Genomic DNA, 21,731 nt, shown 5'->3' on the forward strand with positions numbered 1-21,731 from the left:
CCCTCTCGTAAGATAGTAATATTTTCATTACACTCTTTCGGTGCTATGTCGTAATTTAAGCGACAATTATAGTCGATTAAGCAGCATCAGAATACATGTACAGCATGAGACGATGGTAAAGAGTTTTTTTTCTGAACTCTGAACCTGCTGTGTATAAAAAACAGTACGATTCCCTCGTGACCCAATGATAACACCAAGGTTTCGGAGGGTTTTTATTCGAAGTGCTCTCTGACGAGTGTCACCTCAGGGACCATATACACAATACTGGACTCTTACACACAGAGCGAATACTCTTAGCATAACAGCTTTATGACTAGCAGTGTAATTGGGGGAGAGTTTGTTGCTTTTTTTGATCCTTAAGTCCTTGGAAAAAAGTCAGCAGTAAAGTCATTAATTATTGGAGATTGGAATGGACCCACATTGCTCGGTAGGACTGGGCTGGATATTTTGCACATTGCCAATGTCTTTCCATTTAGTTCAGTCGACATTCATGTAGGGGAAAATTAGCAATATGTTAAACTAGTTATTTCTCGGACTGCCACTGTCTTGTCAAAGAACTCCACACTCTCTTCCCTTCTCGGTATATGAAATGTTCCAACAGGATCCACTCTACCACTCTTCTCCGTTGACAAAACTCTGTATGCACCCCATCCTCGTTGTGTAACAGTCTATAGAATTGGTCCCTAATATATTGCTAAGACAATCCCAGGTATATATCCCAACATTTTTTTTTGTTTCTTGGTTTAGAGAACCGGTGTAAGGGTGGCTTCTGAAGCACGCCTCGAAATATGCTAATTCTATCTGAGGAAAGTTAGGTGCTTAAGAATGAATTTGCGAAATCTTCATCCAGCTCATATGAAAATGAAATTCCAGCCACATCCGATCCGAATGATCGATGGCTCTATAGAATTGTCTATGAACAATATTTATTTGTGAACTCAAAGTTGAATTATTTCGCCAATAATCAGACGTTTTATTTGGAAGCGTACAGGGTTGTAGTGCTTAGAAAGACGCTGCGATACATACCCAAAAAAGGTCGAAAGGTCCGTGTGTGGAAGCGCTAGACATTGAAAATCAGTATATTGTTTTCGGTTTCGGAATCTATTGGACAGCAGCTACCAAACAAGTTTGACAATGGATAGTAGAGAGTAGTCCATTAGGAGTCCAACGATACTACGGATGCCGTTGGCCGTCGCTGTCCAAGGTTGTGATAGGAAATTGAGAAAATTTGACTACGTCGGAGAACTTCTAAGGGCTCCTTTGCCTCCATAAAGCCACTAAAAAACGATCGGACCTCGTCGCTACGGGTCTCTACTTTCCAGCGATACCAAACACACGTGGGTAGAGACTCGGCGAATTAATTTTTTATTGGTAAATGTGGCACACAGTAAAGGACCCTTCCTCCTCTCAATGAAAATACCATCCCATCGAGCAAAACCCCATTACTACATCACTTCAACTCCATTATTTATATATTGGTTTCTACTTCACTACTCCACTAATATTTTAACGTATCCTCCGCACTCACCCAATGTTTTCGCAATATCTTGCAAAATTGTTGACATATTCCAAAATTAAATAATGTTTCCTGAGAGATCACGTAAATAACATAACATTCCGACGGAGTATAACACAACAATGACAACAGTAAACGTATACTGAACATAATACTTTGACTATATTACGAACGGAACGGAAGATAGAATATAAAAAAATAGGACCAAACCATTTCTTAGAAGTAGAATAAAAAAAAAACGTATAGAAAGCGCATCCATATTGAATATTATCTCAAAACAAGGTGTGAACTTAAACGTGCTTTGAATTATAAAACCCCCGACTCGATATGTTTTTCGTTTATGTGCTGAATTTCTGTTAACTTTTAAAGTTTTCCGAAAATGTTACATGGAATAACATTTTCGGGGATAAAAGGGGTGTCAAGATAAAATAAAATTAAAGGTTTTGCTTTAAACAAACTCATCTAAGTATTATGGTTGTTTGGTTTGAAAGGAAGTTTTTGGTATTATAAGGTTAAAGATATCCCTTTTTCTGAGATGGCAAAGAAGGTGAATTTTCGTGTGTTAGCTATAGACGGTTGGAACTTGAGACCTGGCGAAGGGAAAAGCTCTTATCGAAATGGTTGAATTAGAAGAATCGTTAAAAGATTGACGAAATTGATACAACATACACGGAAGTAGTCTATCAGCAGACCCTCTTTTCAGAAATAATTTGATAAAGCCAATGGTTTACGTAATTAAATTCATCGAGGAAATAATTTGAATTCAATGCTCGTGTTACACAGCCAGATGGAATTTTTCGTTGGTTATTTTTGTGGGGTATACTTTGGGACACGAAACTTTATTGGATAAATCTCCGATGTTTTTCATTCTTTCCTTTTACATTTCATGCTTCAGAGAAGTACGTTCTTCACTGCAATGTAAAGGTTTTACATCACGTGGAGATGCCTCTTTTAGATAAGCGGTGACATACTACTTTAATAACTTTCTACGGAAACCAGCATATCATCACAAAGATTGGTGTGTGTCTTGACCTCCTCAAGACAGTATGACCCGTTATTAATCCTAAGAATTTCGAAGTCTCTTCGTAATTGCTCACCGTTCTTAAATCACGTTAAATATAGTAGTTCGCAGGTGGTTCCGTTTAATGCTTGAAACAGGTCAAAATTTGACCTGACATGGACTTGGTTCGAATCAATCAGGTTTAGGTTGAACTTGAACCCGAAATATTTATTTCAGGTCTGGTATAGTTAAGTGCAGGTTCAGGTTAACCCAAAATTTTCAGGTTGACTGGAACCTCATTCTTATCTGTTCAGATTCAGGTTGAAACTGAAATCTAGTGCTCAGCTTCAGGCTAAAATCAAGTTCAGGTCAACCAGAACCAAGTCAAGTCGTACTGAAACTGATCCGAGTCTTAGTTCCGTTGGTAAAATTGATATACGGTAGTACCGGTACTTTTTACGATGATCAAATTGTCAAGACATCAATTGATCTCTGAGCAGCGTTATTTGTGAGAGGTTATTTTGTCGCATCCATTATTGCGAATCGACAATCTTTTCTTTAATTGAATAATAGGTCATAATAGACAGCCCTTTGATGCTTTGATGAATCCTCTCTAGATGGGAGCCAAATTGACTATCAGAACCTTATTACCTACTTGGAGATTCCAAATTGCTGAATACTAAAGTCTTTGAACCAGAAGAAATTTTAATTTGTCAGAATCGCTTCATCGTCGTGCCACTCCAAAATACTCTTCTCTTCACTATTTTCATTCTTCTCGAAACAAGACATTTTCCACTTGTCTGTTCGATAAAATCCAATTTTTCATTGTCATTCGCGAAGCATCAATTTCAATTTGGTTTTAATTTTTCAGTTTTTTTTCTTCGTTGAAACGAATCATTTACTGCTCGGATAAATACCGGCTCGGAAATGAATCAACAACAGATTCTATAATTTTAATCGGCGTAATGTTGATTTTGCACCCACGGAGAAAAAAAGTTTTTTTCAATTCGCAAATTTGTTTATTGGAATGTGCATCCATGTAATGTGTGTGCATCAGTGAAAATAAAATTTTTAAATTGAAAATTTTTTAGCTTCGGAAAACACCAGACTGGAAAATTAAAATAAGTGAGAACATGCAAATAACTCCGCCCGGGCAAAATGTTCTTTTTTTTTCTTTTCATATTTTCAATTTTAAATGGGGAAATAATATTCCTCTGTGCATTGACATCAAACCGTGATGACAAGGTTACCTTTTGAATTAAGGCATTGTCATATTGTGACTAAGTGGATAACAGGTGTAGGTAATTTTGAACGTATTTACAAACGCTCAGCAGTATAACCACTAAATCTGTTACTTCTTTTGTTCAAACATCAGTCAGCTTTTTATACAGAAACATTTTGCTTCACAGAAAAATGCTCAAAATAAATTTTAGTTATGATTCTACTACATTTCTAGTACATTTCGTGATAGAATTACTAATAATGTCAGCGCTCTATTCTTTTTGTGAACCAGCTTCACTGATATTATTTCTCAAAGAAAATAGATCGCAAAGAATGAAGTACGGAAAAAAATTGTGCCGACCCTGCTGGCCAACAAAGGTTCCTTTTAGTTTGGCAAGATTCTTTATAATGAGGGATGTGACCCATCCCTAACTGAAGGTGTTGTCGTAAAGTTGGTCAAAAGTGATTGCTTTCGCACTAATTTATTTCACCGAAAACGTACACTCATTAAACTAAAACGTTTCCGCTAAAACGTAATTTTTAAGATTACCGCCGTCATTTTATTTCTACTGGGTCATCTCTTCTGCAACTCACATCACACTAAGCGACAATATTGGTGTTTGTTTACATGATTGGGCATTGCAAATTTGTCGTCATTTTGGTGGCTTTCACGAATATTTTAAGTCAACCGCTAAGTGAACTGCTAAAACCACAAAAGAAGCACATTTCCGCACAAAATCTGAATTAAATCACATCGAAATCACCGAAATTATTAAATTTTTCACAATCAACACTAAATTTTTGTTAAAATGTTCTGTCGAATATACAAAAAAATTGGATCGATCGGGAATCGAATCGGCTTAGAAGTTGAGCATTGTACCACTGAGACTCTGATGCTTTCACGAGGCACCGAATTAAATATGTTCTTGGTACTGCAAAAATATGTAAATTGTTTCATGCTACAAGAACTGTAGCGGTATTCTAAGTTAGACAAATGGTATCTGGTTCGAGGCGAAGCTTTACAGCTCTTTTAATATAATAGTAAGCGATTTTTTGTCCGACTGTCAGTTGAAAATATTTAAATTTTTGGCGGACTTATGGCGTAAATGTCCATTGAGAAACAAGAAACATTTTAAGGTGTTTTATCGATGTCGATTGTCAACCCTTCGTCTCGGGGGGTATGCTAGTAACAATTCGTGTTTAATACAACGTATGCGAAATCTGCGCGTATTGTTATTTACTGAAAGGCTTGCGACAACAGATGTTCAGTCGACACGTTTTCTTCAGACAGACGTGAATATATGATTATGATGTTGAGTAGGATAAAAAAACGTTGAAAATCCTTGAACGCACTTGTGCGAAAAAATACGTTCATATGACATGATATTGCTCTCGTAAGTATCGATCTCGCTCTCTGAATTGCATAAAATACGAAAAAGAACAATTTGTGGGGGTTTTAACTAAATGAAAGATAGAAAAGCCGGATATGCCGGATAATAAAGTTATCAAAACGGAAATAAAAATTGAAGACACGATCTGTTAGTATTGTTCTCGCCTACGGCTAACCATAATAATCAGATATCACCATGACAACTGCAGACTGTTTCCTTGCGAATATCAAGGATTTGAATGTATTAGAATGTCGAATGTGGTTTCATTGATCTGTTGTCTAGCTTTTGAGGAAAGCTATACTCTGTGCAACACTATTGTTTCCAGCCATTCATAACCGTAATCTCTCAGATGGAATTGAAATATCAACAAGCTTAGCACAAATTTCACAAAAAGCAAAGAATAATAACGGCCACTTTATCATCTCCATGGTTCTTTTTTCTACAGCAAAACATCATCCATATACCGACATAAAAATTGCTTGTCCGTCTAGTACTTTCCCTGTCACAGTTAAAAGAATTTATCCCGAAAATAAAATACATGGGAGCACAATGCAACAAACGATTCTTTATATTTATGAGTTTCAGTTTCAGGTTCTTCTCTCCAATTTTTCAAGTTTAGCCGAAAGCAAAGTTAATTCTTTGGGAAAAGTTCCCCATTCTCGACATTCCGTTCTGTGATGGTTTCATATTATATGCACACTACACACACGTACAATATTGAGATATCCATTCCCATATTATATCCGTTCACATTACGAATAATATTACATTTTACATGTCCCCAGACCGAGCCGAATTTCGTATTCCCTACAAGAAATCATATTTTTTATGAGCATTGCTTGTTATGAATATAAATTTAACATAAATTTGCCACAAAAAAGGAACTTTTACGTTATATGTAAATGCATGTCTCCGCGCTCACAAAAATTTGACATCTTATTACCGCTGCTTCAGTTATTTATTAAGATTTCATCGAGAGCAACGAGCAATTATGCATACCGCGGCGGCATATGCTCATCAACGCTTACATATATTAAAAACGAAAAATCTGTACGCTGTGTTCGGCTTTCTAGATTATAAAAACCAATTTAACTTCGCTCGAATTTTCTTTGATGTCAAATTTTATATAATGAAAACTTACACTATAGGTGGTGTGTGTGTATCACAGATGCATTTCAATTTATTTTGAGATAAAAATCCATTTTTTTTTTGTTGAACACATTCATATCTGCGGACTCCAACTGTTTTTTTTGTGCATATTTTGCATTTCGTTGTTAGTAAAAAAGTACAAAGGGGATCTGTTTTCACACGCTTTTTTACAAACAATGTCGCCTCCGGCGCTTAGAAGAAATTCTTCGAATATTGTTGACGAGAGTAATAGGGAAATGCTATTTGGAAACTGAAGCTCAAATGTAATAGATTTTTGTTGAATTATATTAAATTTCTAGGATTACAGTAAGACGTTCGACCATTGTTTCAATCTGTGAGAAAATTAAAAACATCTTTCACCGTTACGATGTTCAAAAATTCCATTTCTCTACGAACACTATAACATTTTACACACGAACATGTCTGGCGGATCATAGTCGAAATGAAATTTTAACTCATCACCAAATTTATAGATCAAGTCCAAGGTTATCTTAATGTCAAAAAACATCCACAGAGAACCCTAACCTCAACGTATGTGCAGTGAAAATGAGCAGGCACTTTGCTCATGTTTGAAAAAAGAAACAAATGTTTTAATGAGTTGAGGTTAGGGTTCTCTATGGGTGAGGGTGCAGCTGTCAGTGTTCGGATTTACAGTTACTCGGACTTGATCTACTCTTGTCGATTTCGTCATGAAACCATTTGTGAACTTACTTCACTGCTATGACATTTTATGGACATTTTAAAGAGTGAATTTACAAGCAAATAGATCGCAAAGAATGACGTACTGGAAGAAAAAATTATACGAAATTAAGATTGGCCTAACTTTTAACGAAATTAGGTTGCTTCAGTCATTACATATAAGAGTTTCTGTATTTTCAATGCCCCAGAGACCAGCACGAGACATCTTCAATCTTCACACTTGTTTTCATTGACAGTTGCAGCTGTCATGATTGTAGGAAGGAAATATTCCTTATTTCATTACGAGAATGATGTTTAGAAACTAAGAAGAAATGTAATAGAGTTTTCCTATATTTTAGTACATTCAGTCTAAAATTACTGCTGTTAATGCGCTTATTGCGTTAATGCGCAAACCAACTTCATATGGTGACATTTGTTCTGTAATGACAAATGTGAAGTTGGTTCTCATGAAAATAGGCCGCAGTAGAATGAAGTACTATGAAAAAAATGTGGCGTCTCTACAAGCCAACCCACTTGTCCCTTTGACAGTTACGACTTTTTTATTAAGGCTCGAACAAGTCAGGTAAGCTTGAGTCCTCACCTGAAATATCTGTCAACCAGTCCTCACCTGAAATATCTGTCACCCTTAGCACGGACGAGCGTTTTTTTTTAATCCTTTACTCATCACTCCAATAAATTTTAGACCATTTTAAGCATAAAGCAAGAGCTGCAGACAATGTTCGCATAATAGCGATGCAATTTTGTTATTACTTTAACTACTTTACAGCTCGAGTGATAGTGAAATTATTTTCTCTCAGCACCTACTTTCAACGGCGAAGTTGCACACATACACCTCGTATTGAAAATGATATTAAATGGGATTCCATTACGAAATTACTTTTACTTTTTATTTACTATAATGTTATGCTACCCTATATCCAAACACTGACTAAAGTTCATCTGAATGAGACCGTGACCGACCTCCACACGTAATACAGCATTCAATTTTAATTAGCGCCGTTTGATGCGACAAAGGTTTGTAAACATTCAGCGTGTTTTTCAACTGTAAACTTTATGAAATGTTAATGTCCCCCGCATGGCCTACAGGAACGGGAACGTCATTTTGATAAATTTATAAGAAATTTCAATTACTTCAGAGATTCATGCCAGCCAGCCATTCAACTTCAAAGTATAAAATTAATTTATTGCATCAAATTGTGTACCAGCTGTGTAAATAGTTCCACATAAACTTGTGTATCTTATACCGAAAAGTAGTTACATTAAAACTGAATTTTCAGTATAATTTGAATGCTAAACTCACAACCAGTTGGGTAGTTATACCAGACGGTTCGTGTACAATTGGGTTTAGTCCACATGAGTTTCATTTTATGAGTGAGAATTCGGTGTATACGATAAACCTCTTCCGGATGCAGTTGTATGAAAGAGAGAAAAAAAATCACCTAAAAATACTTTAGAGTTGAAGTGATGAGTGCAGCGAATATATAAGGATTTGGTCAATAAATAATTAATAGCGCTTCTTCATTTGACATTCACAAAGGTCTGGCTAGACTAACGAAAGCCGTATGCATCAACCAATTGAAACATTTTTAAGAAAATGAAACTTCTATGCTTTACTTTCGCTGATTTTGTTATTAGACAAAGAATGTTCAGATAACCAGGAATGAACATTAGAGTTACTCATTCAAGTGTTCATCCATTAAAGTTCAATTAAATGTGAAAAAATAAAAACAATTGCATCGGCCGGGAATCGAACCCGGGCCGCCCGCGTGGCAGGCGAGCATTCTACCACTGAACCACCGATGCCTTAAAGTTGAACCGATTTAATTTCCAATAAAATAACGTGCGCAACAAATTACAAAGAAAATTCTCACGAATTAATTACAAATCGACTGAACAAGAATGAATACATTGTGTATGACACAGCGACGATCAACAATTTGAATTTGTGGACTTTTTTGCGAGCACTTGTCTAATTTATTGAGCAAATAAAGTGTCCTGGAAAAACACAGCGTTTCCAATTGTCCGCTTTTTGTTTACTATAGCGACACTAACATTAACATACAAAGTATGACCATAATAAGTACTTTCTACTTCCTGAAGTTCTCTGAAAAGGTTCTCGGACGTCACCAGCGTGGTCAAAAATTACACGTTTTTGGTCTGATTAACACATTTATATTCAGACGCACCAAACAGTCACATTCCGAATAGAAATCGACACATCTGAGACGAAAAAGTGGGCAGAAAAACTGGAAAATCTGTCTACGTTTATGGTGATGATGAGAGAGTGTTACCTTTTTGGTCTGTCTGAATAAAAAATATATTGCATCGGCCGGGAATCGAACCCGGGCCGCCCGCGTGGCAGGCGAGCATTCTACCACTGAACCACCGATGCCTTAAAGTTGAACCGATTTAATTTCCAATAAAATAACGTGCGCAACAAATTACAAAGAAAATTCTCACGAATTAATTACAAATCGACTGAACAAGAATGAATACATTGTGTATGACACAGCGACGATCAACAATTTGAATCTGTGGACTTTTAGCAAATAAAGCGTCTTGGAAAAACACAGCGTTTCCAATTGTCCGCTTTTTGTTTACTAGTGACCCTAACATTAACATACAGAGTACGACCATAATAAGTACTTTCTACTTCCTGAAGTTCTCTGAAAAGGTTCTCGGACGTCACCAGCGTGGTCACGTTTTTGGTCTGAGTAACACATTTATATTCAGGCGCACCAAACAGTCCCATTCCGAATAGAAATCGACACATCTGAGACGAAAAAGTGGGCAGAAAAACTGGAAAATCTGTCTACGTTTATGGTGATGATGAGAGAGTGTTACCTTTTTGGTCTGTCTGAATAAAAAATATATTGCATCGGCCGGGAATCGAACCCGGGCCGCCCGCGTGGCAGGCGAGCATTCTACCACTGAACCACCGATGCTTACACGATTTCTAAAGTGGAATCTTCGCACCTGTCGAAGTTTTTCTTTTCCTTATAGAGAATTTCCATTTCGGTTTCCGTCCGAAGCGGTCAACTTTGCATGCCCTTGCAAAATTCAATGATAAAGTCAAGGCCGGTCTGAATAACAACCAAATAACCACAGCCATCCTTCTGGACATTCGCGCAGCTTTTGACACAGTTTGGCATAACGGATTAGTGCACAAACTATTGAGCTGCGGACTATCACCGCTTTTATGCAAAATCGTCCAAAGTTTTTTGACCAACCGATCCATGTCGATTAAAATGAATGGAGCCTTTTCACAAAGACAACGCATTCCTGCAGGTGTACCACAAGGTAGCTGTGTCTCGGATATTCTGTTCCTGGCCTATATAAACGATATGCCATCTCATCCGGGCATAACCAAATCTCAATTCGCTGATGATTCTTTGTTCTACCGTACACACCGTCAGTGCCAACTAGCAAAGCAAACCTTCAACTCATACCTCCGTCGCATCGCCGATTATTTCAAATGCTGGAAATTAAACATATGTGAACAGAAGAGTCAAATGCTAAATATTATCGGTCGATGTTCAGATACAAATCGGAAGCTTAGATCAGATGCCAAAATGATGGAAGTTAGCATCAATGGATTGATCATAGAAAAAGTCGACTCTCTACGCTATTTAGGAGAATGGTTCAGCAAAAATGGATCAGCGAAAATCCATATCGACAACGCTATTAAAAAATCCAACATCGTGACCAGTAAGCTTAGACATCTCCTAAGAAGTTCCCGAATATCAAGCAATGTGAAATCCAATTTCTACAAATCAATTATACGACCGATTTTATGCTATGCTTCACCGATTTGGGCAAACCCATCGACTACTTCGTCATCACAAATGGAACGCATCCGGTTAGCCGAAAGGAAAATACTACGGTCTACCACTAACACTAAACGCGAACGAGGCAGCTTCATGTACGCTAACAACTCGACGCTATATAGAAAAGCAAAGACAGTACGAGTGGATCGACACATAGCGAATCAAGCGTTGAATTTTATGGACCGCTGCACTGAAAGTACGGAACCAAGCATCAGCAACATTAGCACTTTTCGCCATGGCAACGATCCCAAATATTTACCAACATCCTTCTGGTCGAAATGGCGTTCAAATGGTACACTATTTGACAACGATAGCTTTCTTGTTTTCAACAAGAGTCAACGTGGAGTGGCCCGTCAACTGTACAACACGAACCAATAATCGTAAAAATCGTAAAAAACGGAAATCGTTTGGCCTATGCAAGTTTCGGATTCAGTGTCTCCCGAACATTGCTTGTATGAGCGGTTGGTGAAAAGAAGAGTTTTTCTTACTTGAGTGTGACAGTTTTCTCCTTCTGAGTTTCCTTACATTTTTGCTTTCCTTTAGTATTCAGAAGATTTCTGCTCTTTAATTCTTCCTATTTAATTTTCATGTGCGATACTTTAAAATGAGTCAAGTTCAACGTAAAGTAGAAGGGTTTCCTTTGCCCACAATGATATGTTTTAGATTGTATTTGTTCTATTTAAACAAATAAAAAAAAAAAAAAAAAAAAAAAAAAAGAGAATTTCCATTTTTATAAAAGAACTTAATCGTGTTGAGGATTTTGTCGTTCATAATATTAAGACAACCTTTCTGAACAGCTACAATTATTTGTTGTTCCAAATACGACCGTAGAACGGTTTTCATTTGTAACTTCCGCAATTTTACTGCCAATATTTCTAATGAAATCCAAAAAAAATTTCATAATCACATCAGATGTTTCTGTGGCAACAGAGGAAAGAAAATGAATGATCGACCAAGTCATTCTAATCACGAATATTTTTATGTTCTTGCACATATGTAGTTCCAAAGCAATGATCGTTCTCACGCCGGGACAAAAACAATTAATCACTGAAAGAGTAGCAGATGATGTTCTCGTAGACATTAATTGAATCTATATTATAATTTCAAAAATAAAAACGAAAAACTAAAAAAAAAATATTGCATCGGCCGGGAATCGAACCCGGGCCGCCCGCGTGGCAGGCGAGCATTCTACCACTGAACCACCGATGCTCTTATGTTAATTTATTTAAAAAAAAAAAAAAAAAAAAAAAATGAAAACAATTGAGCGACCAGTAATAGTCATAACACAGCATGTATGAATTTAATAAATAAAATTAATAGCCACAGAGATGATGTTTATATACATTTCCAAACAATAACAAACAAAAAACCAGACATACATGATAAAGTGTGTGACGTCCACATGAAAAATAAAAAAAATAGTTTAAGTAGATTTGAGTACAGAACAAAATATGTTTTCGGATGTTTGTTATTATGGTAATACACAAATCCAGTGGTGAGCTATTTGCTTTTATTTTATATACCGTTTGACGAGTTTAATGGTACATACAAAATGATTGAATCGAACTATGTGTGGTGAGAGTACATTAAACTGCCAATGATGTGAAAATGTATTCAATTAGTTTCACATAGATAGTCATGACTATTCTATAGACCCCAAGAAGTGGTACCTATCTCCAATATTGATTTCAGTTATTAAACATATTCACAGCACCACTACAAAAATGTAATTCACCACCCACTGATATTTGTGATGATTTTCATTTGTCTTGTGGGATGTGACAGCAGTTTTGATGTTGTATGGAAAATTTACAATCCACAAGCGTGATGTACCCAAATAAAAGATTTTTTTTGCCTAAACCTTAAATATTTTGACCATTTTTCCAATTTGATTTTCATATTCCAGGTGGCATGGATGCACTTCGAACAATCAGCTATCCTAACTGTACATAATCATGTGATAACACGAAATCCACGCATCAGCGTGACTCACGACAAACACGATAAGCATCGAACGTGGTATCTTCACATCAATAATGTCCACGAAGAGGACAAGGGCCGATACATGTGGTATGTGGTTCAATGTTTTAGTTTCCAATATTGAATGAATGCTTCAATGCAGGCCCGAAGTGGCCATATCGGACTGCAGGGTGTCGCCAAGTGGGATTTTTCAATTTCAATATGAAAGTTTCATTTCTTTTTTTTTTCTTCATTAATCGCGCTGTGGGCTTTTCTACATTTTGGTATGAATAAAGAGAATAAACTGGACGTAGATTCTCATGCTGTTCGTAATTTTAAGAATTCGTAACTTGTCAGTACTTATGGGATTTTATACATGCAACTGTCAAATTACGATTATTATGAGTTACGAAAATACGAGTCGCTCTGTAGTCAATGAAAAAATTTATGCTTCTTACAGTCATGAACACCTAAAAGTGCCGCTATGCTGTCAATCTTTTGTTACCATATATGAATATGTGAAACAAAGTGGACAAAACAAATAAGAGAATGACAACTACAGGACACCACTTTTGGGTTTTCCGGACTGTATTGATGATTTTATGAAAATATTTTCAAATTGGTCCATTTATGTCAATTTTACTTTGCATTTAGCTATTTATAATCTACAATTTAAGTGATTTTAGAGAAATAAAATTAACAATTTCATTTCCATTTTAACCAGCCAAATCAACACAGTCACCGCTAAAACACAATTTGGATATTTACACGTAGTTGGTAAGTAGAAATATAATTAACCTTTTACATAAGCTAAACATATTACCGTAAATAATTATCGAATCTGTTACATCTTTCGATCCGATTATTTCTTACGGACTAAAACAAAATCTGTTACTTCATTAGCTGTAACATTTTTTTACTACACAGATACTACATGCGACCGATCCTTTTTAGGAATACAAATTTAATCCTCTCGTGAAAATCCAAAAATCCAAAATATTTTCACATCTGTTAGTAGGGAAAGTGTTTTGTCTCAGAAATGAGAAATAAAAATGGTTTTTCTTACCTGATTTAAACCAGCGACCTTCAGAGCACCAGCCGTAAATCTTAATACTGAGCTATTCTTTTTGATCTCGATCCCAGAAAAATCAAGTTCTTGAAGTAATCCCTATCGGAGCTACAATTTTAATTACAGATTTTTATCGGTATTTAAGACCTCATTATAACGAGTTAAGCTCTTATTTTTGATAACAGATAACGTAGTAGATTAACTCGGTCTAAACATAGCATGCCACCAGCAAAACCACGACACATTATAGTAGGACTCACTAGCTGCATTTTAGTGCATTTTGATATAAAGGCTTGAATTTTTTACCATTGATAAATATGCACTTGGGGATTCCAAAACGATTAGGAGACTTTGAAAAAAAGACCTCTAGCGTCATCTACATTCGGTTGAAGTTTTAGATGCAGAGGTAAGCTACACAGGTGATATTGGTCTCAAACGAAAGCTAAAAGTTAAGTAACTTTTAAAATTGGTTCAAAGAAGTTTTTTTTTCTTCGCTATTATCGTTGCACAAATTTTCCTCCTTCCTTCAGCGAGGTTTGACAGATCCTACAAATTCCATAAATGCCTCAAACAGCACCAAAATTCGCCATGCAAAAGGGTCCAAATCTTCGGAACATCCAAAAACTTTTTCATCGTTAAAACATTGGAAACTTAACGTGTAACGCTAACACGATTAGCGAAGAAAAAAAACTTTTTTGAACCAATTTTAGAAATTGCTTAACTTTTACATCAGTTTAAAAATATTATTTTAAAGAAAATTCTGGAAATTTTTTTGCACAAAAAAAAACTTTGAACCTTTAGCTTTTGTTTGAGCCCAATATCACCTGTGTAGCTTCGATTGCCGCTACACAGAAATTCATCGAAGTTACCTCTGCATCTAAAACTTCAACCGGATGTAGATGGCGCTAGATGTCACTTTTTCAAAGTCTACTAATCGTTTTGGAATCCCCAAATGCATATTTATCAATGGTAAAAAATTCACGCTTTTATAACAAAATGCACCAAAAAATGTATTTCGTTCAACTAGTGAGCCCTACTATTAAGACATGCTGATATCGGATAACTTGTCGGTAATTTTTGAATTAGCTAAACTATATGTTGATGCATTTACAACGTAAATTTTACATAGAGCCATCTTTGTAAAAGATAAAGGGATCGACTTAGTTCGTCCAACCAGCGCTCCTTTGTTTACTCTACTCATCGTACCGAGAGAAACAAATACAACGCTGAGTCATGAAAGTGCTTTCTGTTCTGCCTTCCATTGCATTAATTATTTACTGCTACTCGTAATTTTAGTCGAGAGTTTATTTTGATTTTCATCAACTTATACAAACACACCAGTCAGTATCCTTAATTAAATATTTTCTGTGCAATTTTTCCACCAGCAATTTTATTTACAAAAATAAATTTGATTTGTTCTTTCCATTTTATTTACTTTCGGTTTTAATTATAAAATCCACCTGGCCCCCGCGTTTCACAAGAAAGTTCCGCACATTAATACACGTGCATTTTGTACAAACCGAAAATCCATTTACTTGGGCGAAAATCATGTTAAATAAGATGGTGAGTTTGACGGTGTCTCTCTGAAATCGACAAAACATTTTATCGTAGAACCCTCATCAAGATGAGACTATTAAATGAGTTTATAAGTAGACTGAGTGACTTTTTGACTGCAGAGCAAAACGAACCAGAGATTACATTGCAGAGACTGACTAGACAGAAGTTAAGTGCTTGGGTTATATATAATTTTAAAGGTTTTTATTCTTGTCGTTGGTTCGGTACTTTACCTTTTTTTTGAACATTTCTTCAAAAAACAAATAGCAAAAAGGCATTAATCTACAACTATGTTTATATAATGCATTGCCAATGTAAAAAGCAATGAATGTAACATAAAAATCTATAAAATACTTAAAAACTCAAAAAGGATTTCGTATTTTTATATATACCCGATTGGGAATCGGTGGAAATCGATTGCAAACTTAATTTTCCTTTTACCTTTGTAAATTCGTTCTCACAGTGAACTGTGAAGGTGAAGTGATTGCGAAATTTTTGAGAGGTAGGCAAATGAAGTTGAGCATGATGCCGAGAAGTGGATACACTATATCGTATGGGATTGTATAGACAAACTGAACTATTGAGACGTGTGTTAACTCTTGGAATATCCACAATTGAAATCTTTTAAAGATATAACAAGGACAGGCGGTTCGAGTGTTAAATATTAGGTATCACAAGAAGAGGGTGTGGGATGATAATATAACGAGAAATTCTGAAAGCAATGGGAACCAACTCAATAGCGCAGTGTGTTGCCCGAGGACTGGCATTATTGAGGCGTCAGTTCGTAAGATCGAATTTCAACCGCAACACTATGATTCTGACAATCCGATTTGTCCACGATAATAACATCTGATTGAATCGGTTCATTGGTTTGTGAGGATCGGAATAGGTCAGGTCGACCTGGATCAGGTTCAGGTCAGGTCACGGGTTGATATTGACCCGAACCTGCTTTGATGTTTCGGGTTCGAATTGAATGCAGTTTGAAACCTGAGTTGCTTAATTTGGTTGACCTGGTGGGTTTGGCGTTTTTCTGACTTTTTGTTTAAGTAGAAGCTAAACTGAAATTAACCCACAGATCAACCAGGTCAACCGTTGTACCAAGTGTTATATGTCTTGTACATTGTTTGAATTGTCATTCAATCAGTTAGATGAAAAGCACGTTGACGATGTGTGCTGTCTTTTAAATAGTACAAATCTTGAATATGTCTTTTATGGTACCTAAGGATTTTTGACGGCAATCTTGCGTGAGTGTTTCAGCTTGGTAGGGGGATTTTGTACTTTAAATTGATAACTGAGAAATGAAACGTTCACCAAATAAATCAGCAAGACCGGTATGCATATGCAAGGACAACTTTTGAGAAAACGTTTTTCCATTTCTTGAATTATCTCAAATTTTCTTACATTTTCCAAATTTTCCCTAAATATTTTTTGTGAAAATTAAGGAAAATGTGGGAAAATTACTGAAAATGTAATTTTCTAAAAATATTCTAGGAATACGAGTGTCAACAGCTCAATTATTTATGTTGGCCACAATAGATGAAGATGAGCGATTCGAGGATTTTCAAAACCCAACCCGAACCTAGCCCGAAATAAGTATTTGAAACCCGAGAACCCAAAACCCGATTAAAATGAAATCCAACCCGAAACCGACTCGTATGATAATTTTGAAGCCTGATAACACAAACGCCCGATAAAATTAAATCTTGTTGGGCTCGGGTGGTACCGGTTTTTTTTTATCAAATTCGGGTAACCCTCTCATCTCTATGAATAGAAGTTTAAATTATTGATGGAAGGTGACGTTATATCTCACTCGAACAAAAGTTTCTAGAAAATTTAAAAAAATGTATTTTGTGCCCTCCACCCTCGCCTCCAATAGCATTCATTTCTGAGTGGTTGTGGTTAATCAAGAGTGCATTTTTCGACATATATCATTCACAACATCCACGACCAATAACTTTGGCTTTTAACTTTTCTATCTGGACATCTTGACTCTAGAAGTAGCTACAATTAACCAAAGGGCTTCCGTTCATACTTTTTTCAAAGAAAGTTTTCAAAAGACCCATGGAGCTGCTTGCCATAGTAATAGCAGATAAAGTCACATGGTAATTTCAATGGTTTTTTCATTAAATATTAATAAGTTCACTTCTTGTAAAAGTTCAAGAATATTTTTTAAAGGTGCAAGCAAACCTTGAATGTTTAATGTACTTTTTTTTGCTCGTCGAACTTATTTTGATAAAAAGTTATTTTCTCTTTGAATATAAAATGTTGCGAGTTGTGAAATTATGGTATCTCTCTCCTATACCTTCTAGCACACTCCTTTTTTTTCTTCGTTCGTCTTTTTGCTTTAATTCTTTTTTGCGTTTGAATTATATTTGTTTTGAAATTAAATTCTTCGAAAACCGCCAGCGAACTAATTTAATAAAAAGGAAAAAAAATGAAATTAATATCGCGTCTTCCAGTCGTTTGAATAAGAAAGATGAATACGGAGTGGAAGGAGCATGTAAGCATTTATAAATTGTGATAAAATTTTGTCGAACCATTTTCTATTTATAAATATCATCATCATAAACATCTTCAACCGGAGCTAATTCAATTTCAAAGGCTTCATAAATAATATGTTTTCGTTTCAAAAAGCACAATTCCATCCATATCCGCTTATGTGAAACCTATACTAATGCTTGCGGTGTGTATCATTCGCGTATAATATTATATTTTTAACTTAACCGACATATTATTTCCCTCCGTTTACGGATAACAATTTCATAAATACGGCAATCCGCCTATGTTATAATTCGAAATTAGGTTTTTGTTGTGTGCATTTCTTTTCCACTGTTCCGTCATTTCGGAAACGCTTAATTCGGTCGGAATTCCCCATCAATTTCATACACATCTACCAAATATTAATGGGTATCTCTCTATATAGATGTAGGAACGCGATGCGGTAGATGTACAACATTCTCTCGTTAAATGTTTCATAAAACGTTTACGCAATTCTGTGACGGAATTGAACGATTTCTTGCCACTTTTTGTGATATCGTAACAAGGAAGTTTATTACATTCAGGAATAGAGGGAAAATTTTTTACTTTTATTTAAAAATAATACTTTTCATCTCCACTTAAATGCGGTGATGAAGAGATATCGTTTTGTTGACGCTCTCTCTGATGACAGTTTAGGTGAGAAAATTTGGATTTTATCAATTCTTGTTTTTCCCATGGGACGAAATAGTACATTTCGTGAATAGGACTAAAAGTCTTTTTTAGGGTGTGAGAGGTTTCCAGACAGAGCCGAAGGCGAGGTCTGGAATCGAACTCGCTAAAAAAGACTTTTAGTCCGTGGTACGAATAGTATTTTTCATATTGGACGGAGAAAAGGTGCGACGAAGTCGCACTTTTTGGGTCATAGGTATGAAATAGTACATTTCGTACCTAGGATGAAAAGTCTTTATTAGCGTGTGAGAAGTTTCCAGACAGAGCCGAGGGCGAGGTCTGGAATCGAATACGTTGAAAAAGACTTTTAGTCCGTGGTACGAATAGTATTTTTCATATTGGACCTCCTCGGGGAGAAATAGGAAATTCCAACTCGAGCAAAAGCTTTTTTTTAAGCTGATGAGAGGTTTCCAGCACAGGCTGGAGGCGAGTCTGGAATCGAAATTGCTAAAAAAAGCAAGATTTGTTTATAGTATGCCGGAAATAAGCAACGAAATCGAGATATTTGGATATTTCATCACTAATTCGAAAAGGTTTTCTTGCAATCTGAAGTGTTCAGACTGAAATAATATCAAGGATCAAGTATTCTTTCTGCTGTATGTGGCAGTTTAGTCGATATATTACAACAACAAACCTATCCCACCTATCCCTGTTACCCGACAAGAAAAATCATTACAATTTTCAACGTCAAAGTGGCAAAAAATACCCAAAATATAATAGCTTCATACATGTGCTTCTTAAGCGAATCATAAGAAAAATGTAACATACTGACAATTTTCATATAAAATAAAATCACATTTTTCTTATGATTCGCTTAACAAGCACGCGGATAAATCTTAGGCTAGTCTCATTTCATTGAGAATGTTTTTAACGTGTTGAGTGGCAAATGTTAGCTATTTTTGATTTCGTTGAGATTGGCATTGTACTACAATCTCTCAGGATGTGGTTAGTGTCGTATAATGCTTGTTTCCGTATTTTAGCATAAAAACTGTCCATTCCGACACAGAATTGCACAAAACAGTATATGTAACACGAACCATACGTTGGGCTGGGATATATATTCTGTCGGATACAAGGTCTTGTCAACCTTGGTTTTTCTTCGGAATCGACATCTACTGCGATAATATACCTTCATGCGATTCTTGTTCCATAAATAACTATTGTGCATACTTCATATCTATATACGCAGAGTCAGAGACAGACAGACTCTTTACCTATATATACCTACACACAGAATAGCAACACACACTCAGCACACCTAATAAAATCCCATTTTCCTTTCAACATCGTTTATATATTTTTTTTAAACAATTTTCCCTTCCACAGTACCACCAAACATAGACGATTCCCTAAGCTCCAGTGATGTAATCGTACGTGAAGGCTCAAACGTTACGTTGCGATGTCGAGCCACAGGAAGGTGAGTTTAGTTATTGTTTTGTTAAAATTTCAGCTTTCAATTTAATGTTTTTTTTATTGTTTTTTTTTTACTGTGCGCTTCCTCCTGTTATAGTCCAATGCCATCGGTTAAATGGAAGAGGGATGATAATGCCAAAATAAATATAAATAAATCACTTGATGGTAAGAACATTTTATTAGCTTAACGTTTTACCGGATTTATATTATTAACGATTTTAAGCTGTGTGTACGGTGACCCACTGTTCGAATTAATTATTTAGATTTTGGGGCGCACACGTGACTGGTGTGAATATAATAAAATTGATCTTATCAGTTTCTAACTTCGAAATAAGTATTCTCGGCAATCTCTAGACCTACAATGTCTGCAGATGAAGACTTACATACTTTCTAAAAGTACAACTTTCTGAGAATAATAATTTCTTAATAGTAACGAATACTGAATTGTTTGAAGAGTTGCAGCTCTTGAACGTTACACAGACACTATTTTTAGGAAACATGGAAAATTTTAAGGAAAAAATAGTTTCTGGTTACAACTCCGCTAGAGTTATGTCACCGAGTGGTATATTATGTAAAATTTCGATGATTCTCATAGTTCTTATGGTATTTGGATATCTATTCTGGGTTTGCAACAAACGAGAATCATATCACCTGACTGTTTTAACCATTTTGAAATGGCAAGCGTACCGATATGTAATCAGTAAATCTATTGCTTCATTTATTTAAACCACCAGACAATTACTTAAAACAAAATCTGTTACTTCTTTTGTTTAAATCACCAGGCGATTGCTTAACACAAAATCTTTTACTTCCTTCGTTTAAAATAATCGTCTGGTGCTTAGCTCAAAGTCTATTCTTCATTTTAACCATTAATTTTACGATAAAAGACCACATTAATCGATGCTTATCGCTTATTGTTGTCGTCGCTGTCTAAAACAGATGATTAGTCACATGATAATAAATACTACTATTGCAAATGAAACTATCAATCGCATGTGAAAAATTAATACTTATATTGATAACTACTCGAAACTCCCAAGGTCTTCTTATACGACTCTTGGGCTTTGTTTTATAAACGAGGCCTTTCCGTCCATGCAAGCTGACCAGAATTTCGTATTTTATATTGACACACATTTAACTGTTGAACCCGATACGACCTTTGGTTCACCAGTTGAACAGTACCCATGATAAGATAATATCCAAAAATTTTGAGATATAAATGGCCTTGTATTCCTTTAGTGCCCTAATATACGATAATATATTACCAATATTTGTCGAAATGATGGTCACCATACACATACAGTATAAAGTACACAGTCAAAAGAGTGTTAAGTCGAACAGTGACGATAATGCCAAGCAAATATAGATAAATCACTTGTTGGAAATCAAGAAAAAAACAACCGAAAAGTTAAATGGAGGATTTTCGTCGGTGATGGAAAAACGATTTTTCCAATTTTTTTTTCAACTTTTAGTTACAGAATGGGATGGCGACACATTGGAAATATCGAGAATATCCAGACTGGATATGGGTGCGTATTTGTGTATTGCTGCCAATTCAGTGCCACCGACTGTGTCGAAACGGATTAAAGTTAGCGTTGACTGTAAGTACATTTCTCGTTTAAAACACAAAAAGCTTTTTATCAAATGGTACACTGCATGCTGTTTGTAATAAATTGCAAAGGTGCGACTGTTGACTATGTCTGTCCAATCTCATGGGAATGAGAGA

At 35.7% G+C, this 21,731-nt stretch overlaps 1 protein-coding gene and 4 non-coding genes across 7 annotated transcripts in view; 1 reads left to right on the plus strand and 4 right to left on the minus strand.

Moving 5' to 3' along the window:
• LOC119078469 (lachesin) overlaps positions 1-21,731 on the plus strand; it is a 64,442-nt gene that overhangs the window by 11,550 nt on the left and 31,161 nt on the right. For all 3 annotated transcript variants that reach the window (XM_037186023.1, XM_037186024.1, XM_037186022.1), the window contains 5 exons: positions 12,710-12,873; positions 13,487-13,539; positions 19,919-20,009; positions 20,103-20,170; positions 21,478-21,606. In XM_037186023.1, the coding sequence (XP_037041918.1) occupies positions 12,710-12,873; positions 13,487-13,539; positions 19,919-20,009; positions 20,103-20,170; positions 21,478-21,606 (505 nt within the window). The remainder of the gene's footprint in view (positions 1-12,709; positions 12,874-13,486; positions 13,540-19,918; positions 20,010-20,102; positions 20,171-21,477; positions 21,607-21,731) is intronic.
• Positions 8,709-8,779, minus strand: Trnag-gcc. The gene has a single exon. It is a non-coding gene; the product is annotated as a tRNA-Gly (tRNA).
• Positions 9,298-9,368, minus strand: Trnag-gcc. The gene has a single exon. It is a non-coding gene; the product is annotated as a tRNA-Gly (tRNA).
• On the minus strand, positions 9,851-9,921 carry Trnag-gcc. Its single transcript has one exon. It is a non-coding gene; the product is annotated as a tRNA-Gly (tRNA).
• Positions 11,942-12,012, minus strand: Trnag-gcc. Its single transcript has one exon. It is a non-coding gene; the product is annotated as a tRNA-Gly (tRNA).

This window comes from Bradysia coprophila, unplaced genomic scaffold (assembly GCF_014529535.1).
Source record: "Bradysia coprophila strain Holo2 unplaced genomic scaffold, BU_Bcop_v1 contig_297, whole genome shotgun sequence".
Lineage (NCBI taxonomy): Eukaryota > Metazoa > Arthropoda > Insecta > Diptera > Sciaridae > Bradysia > Bradysia coprophila.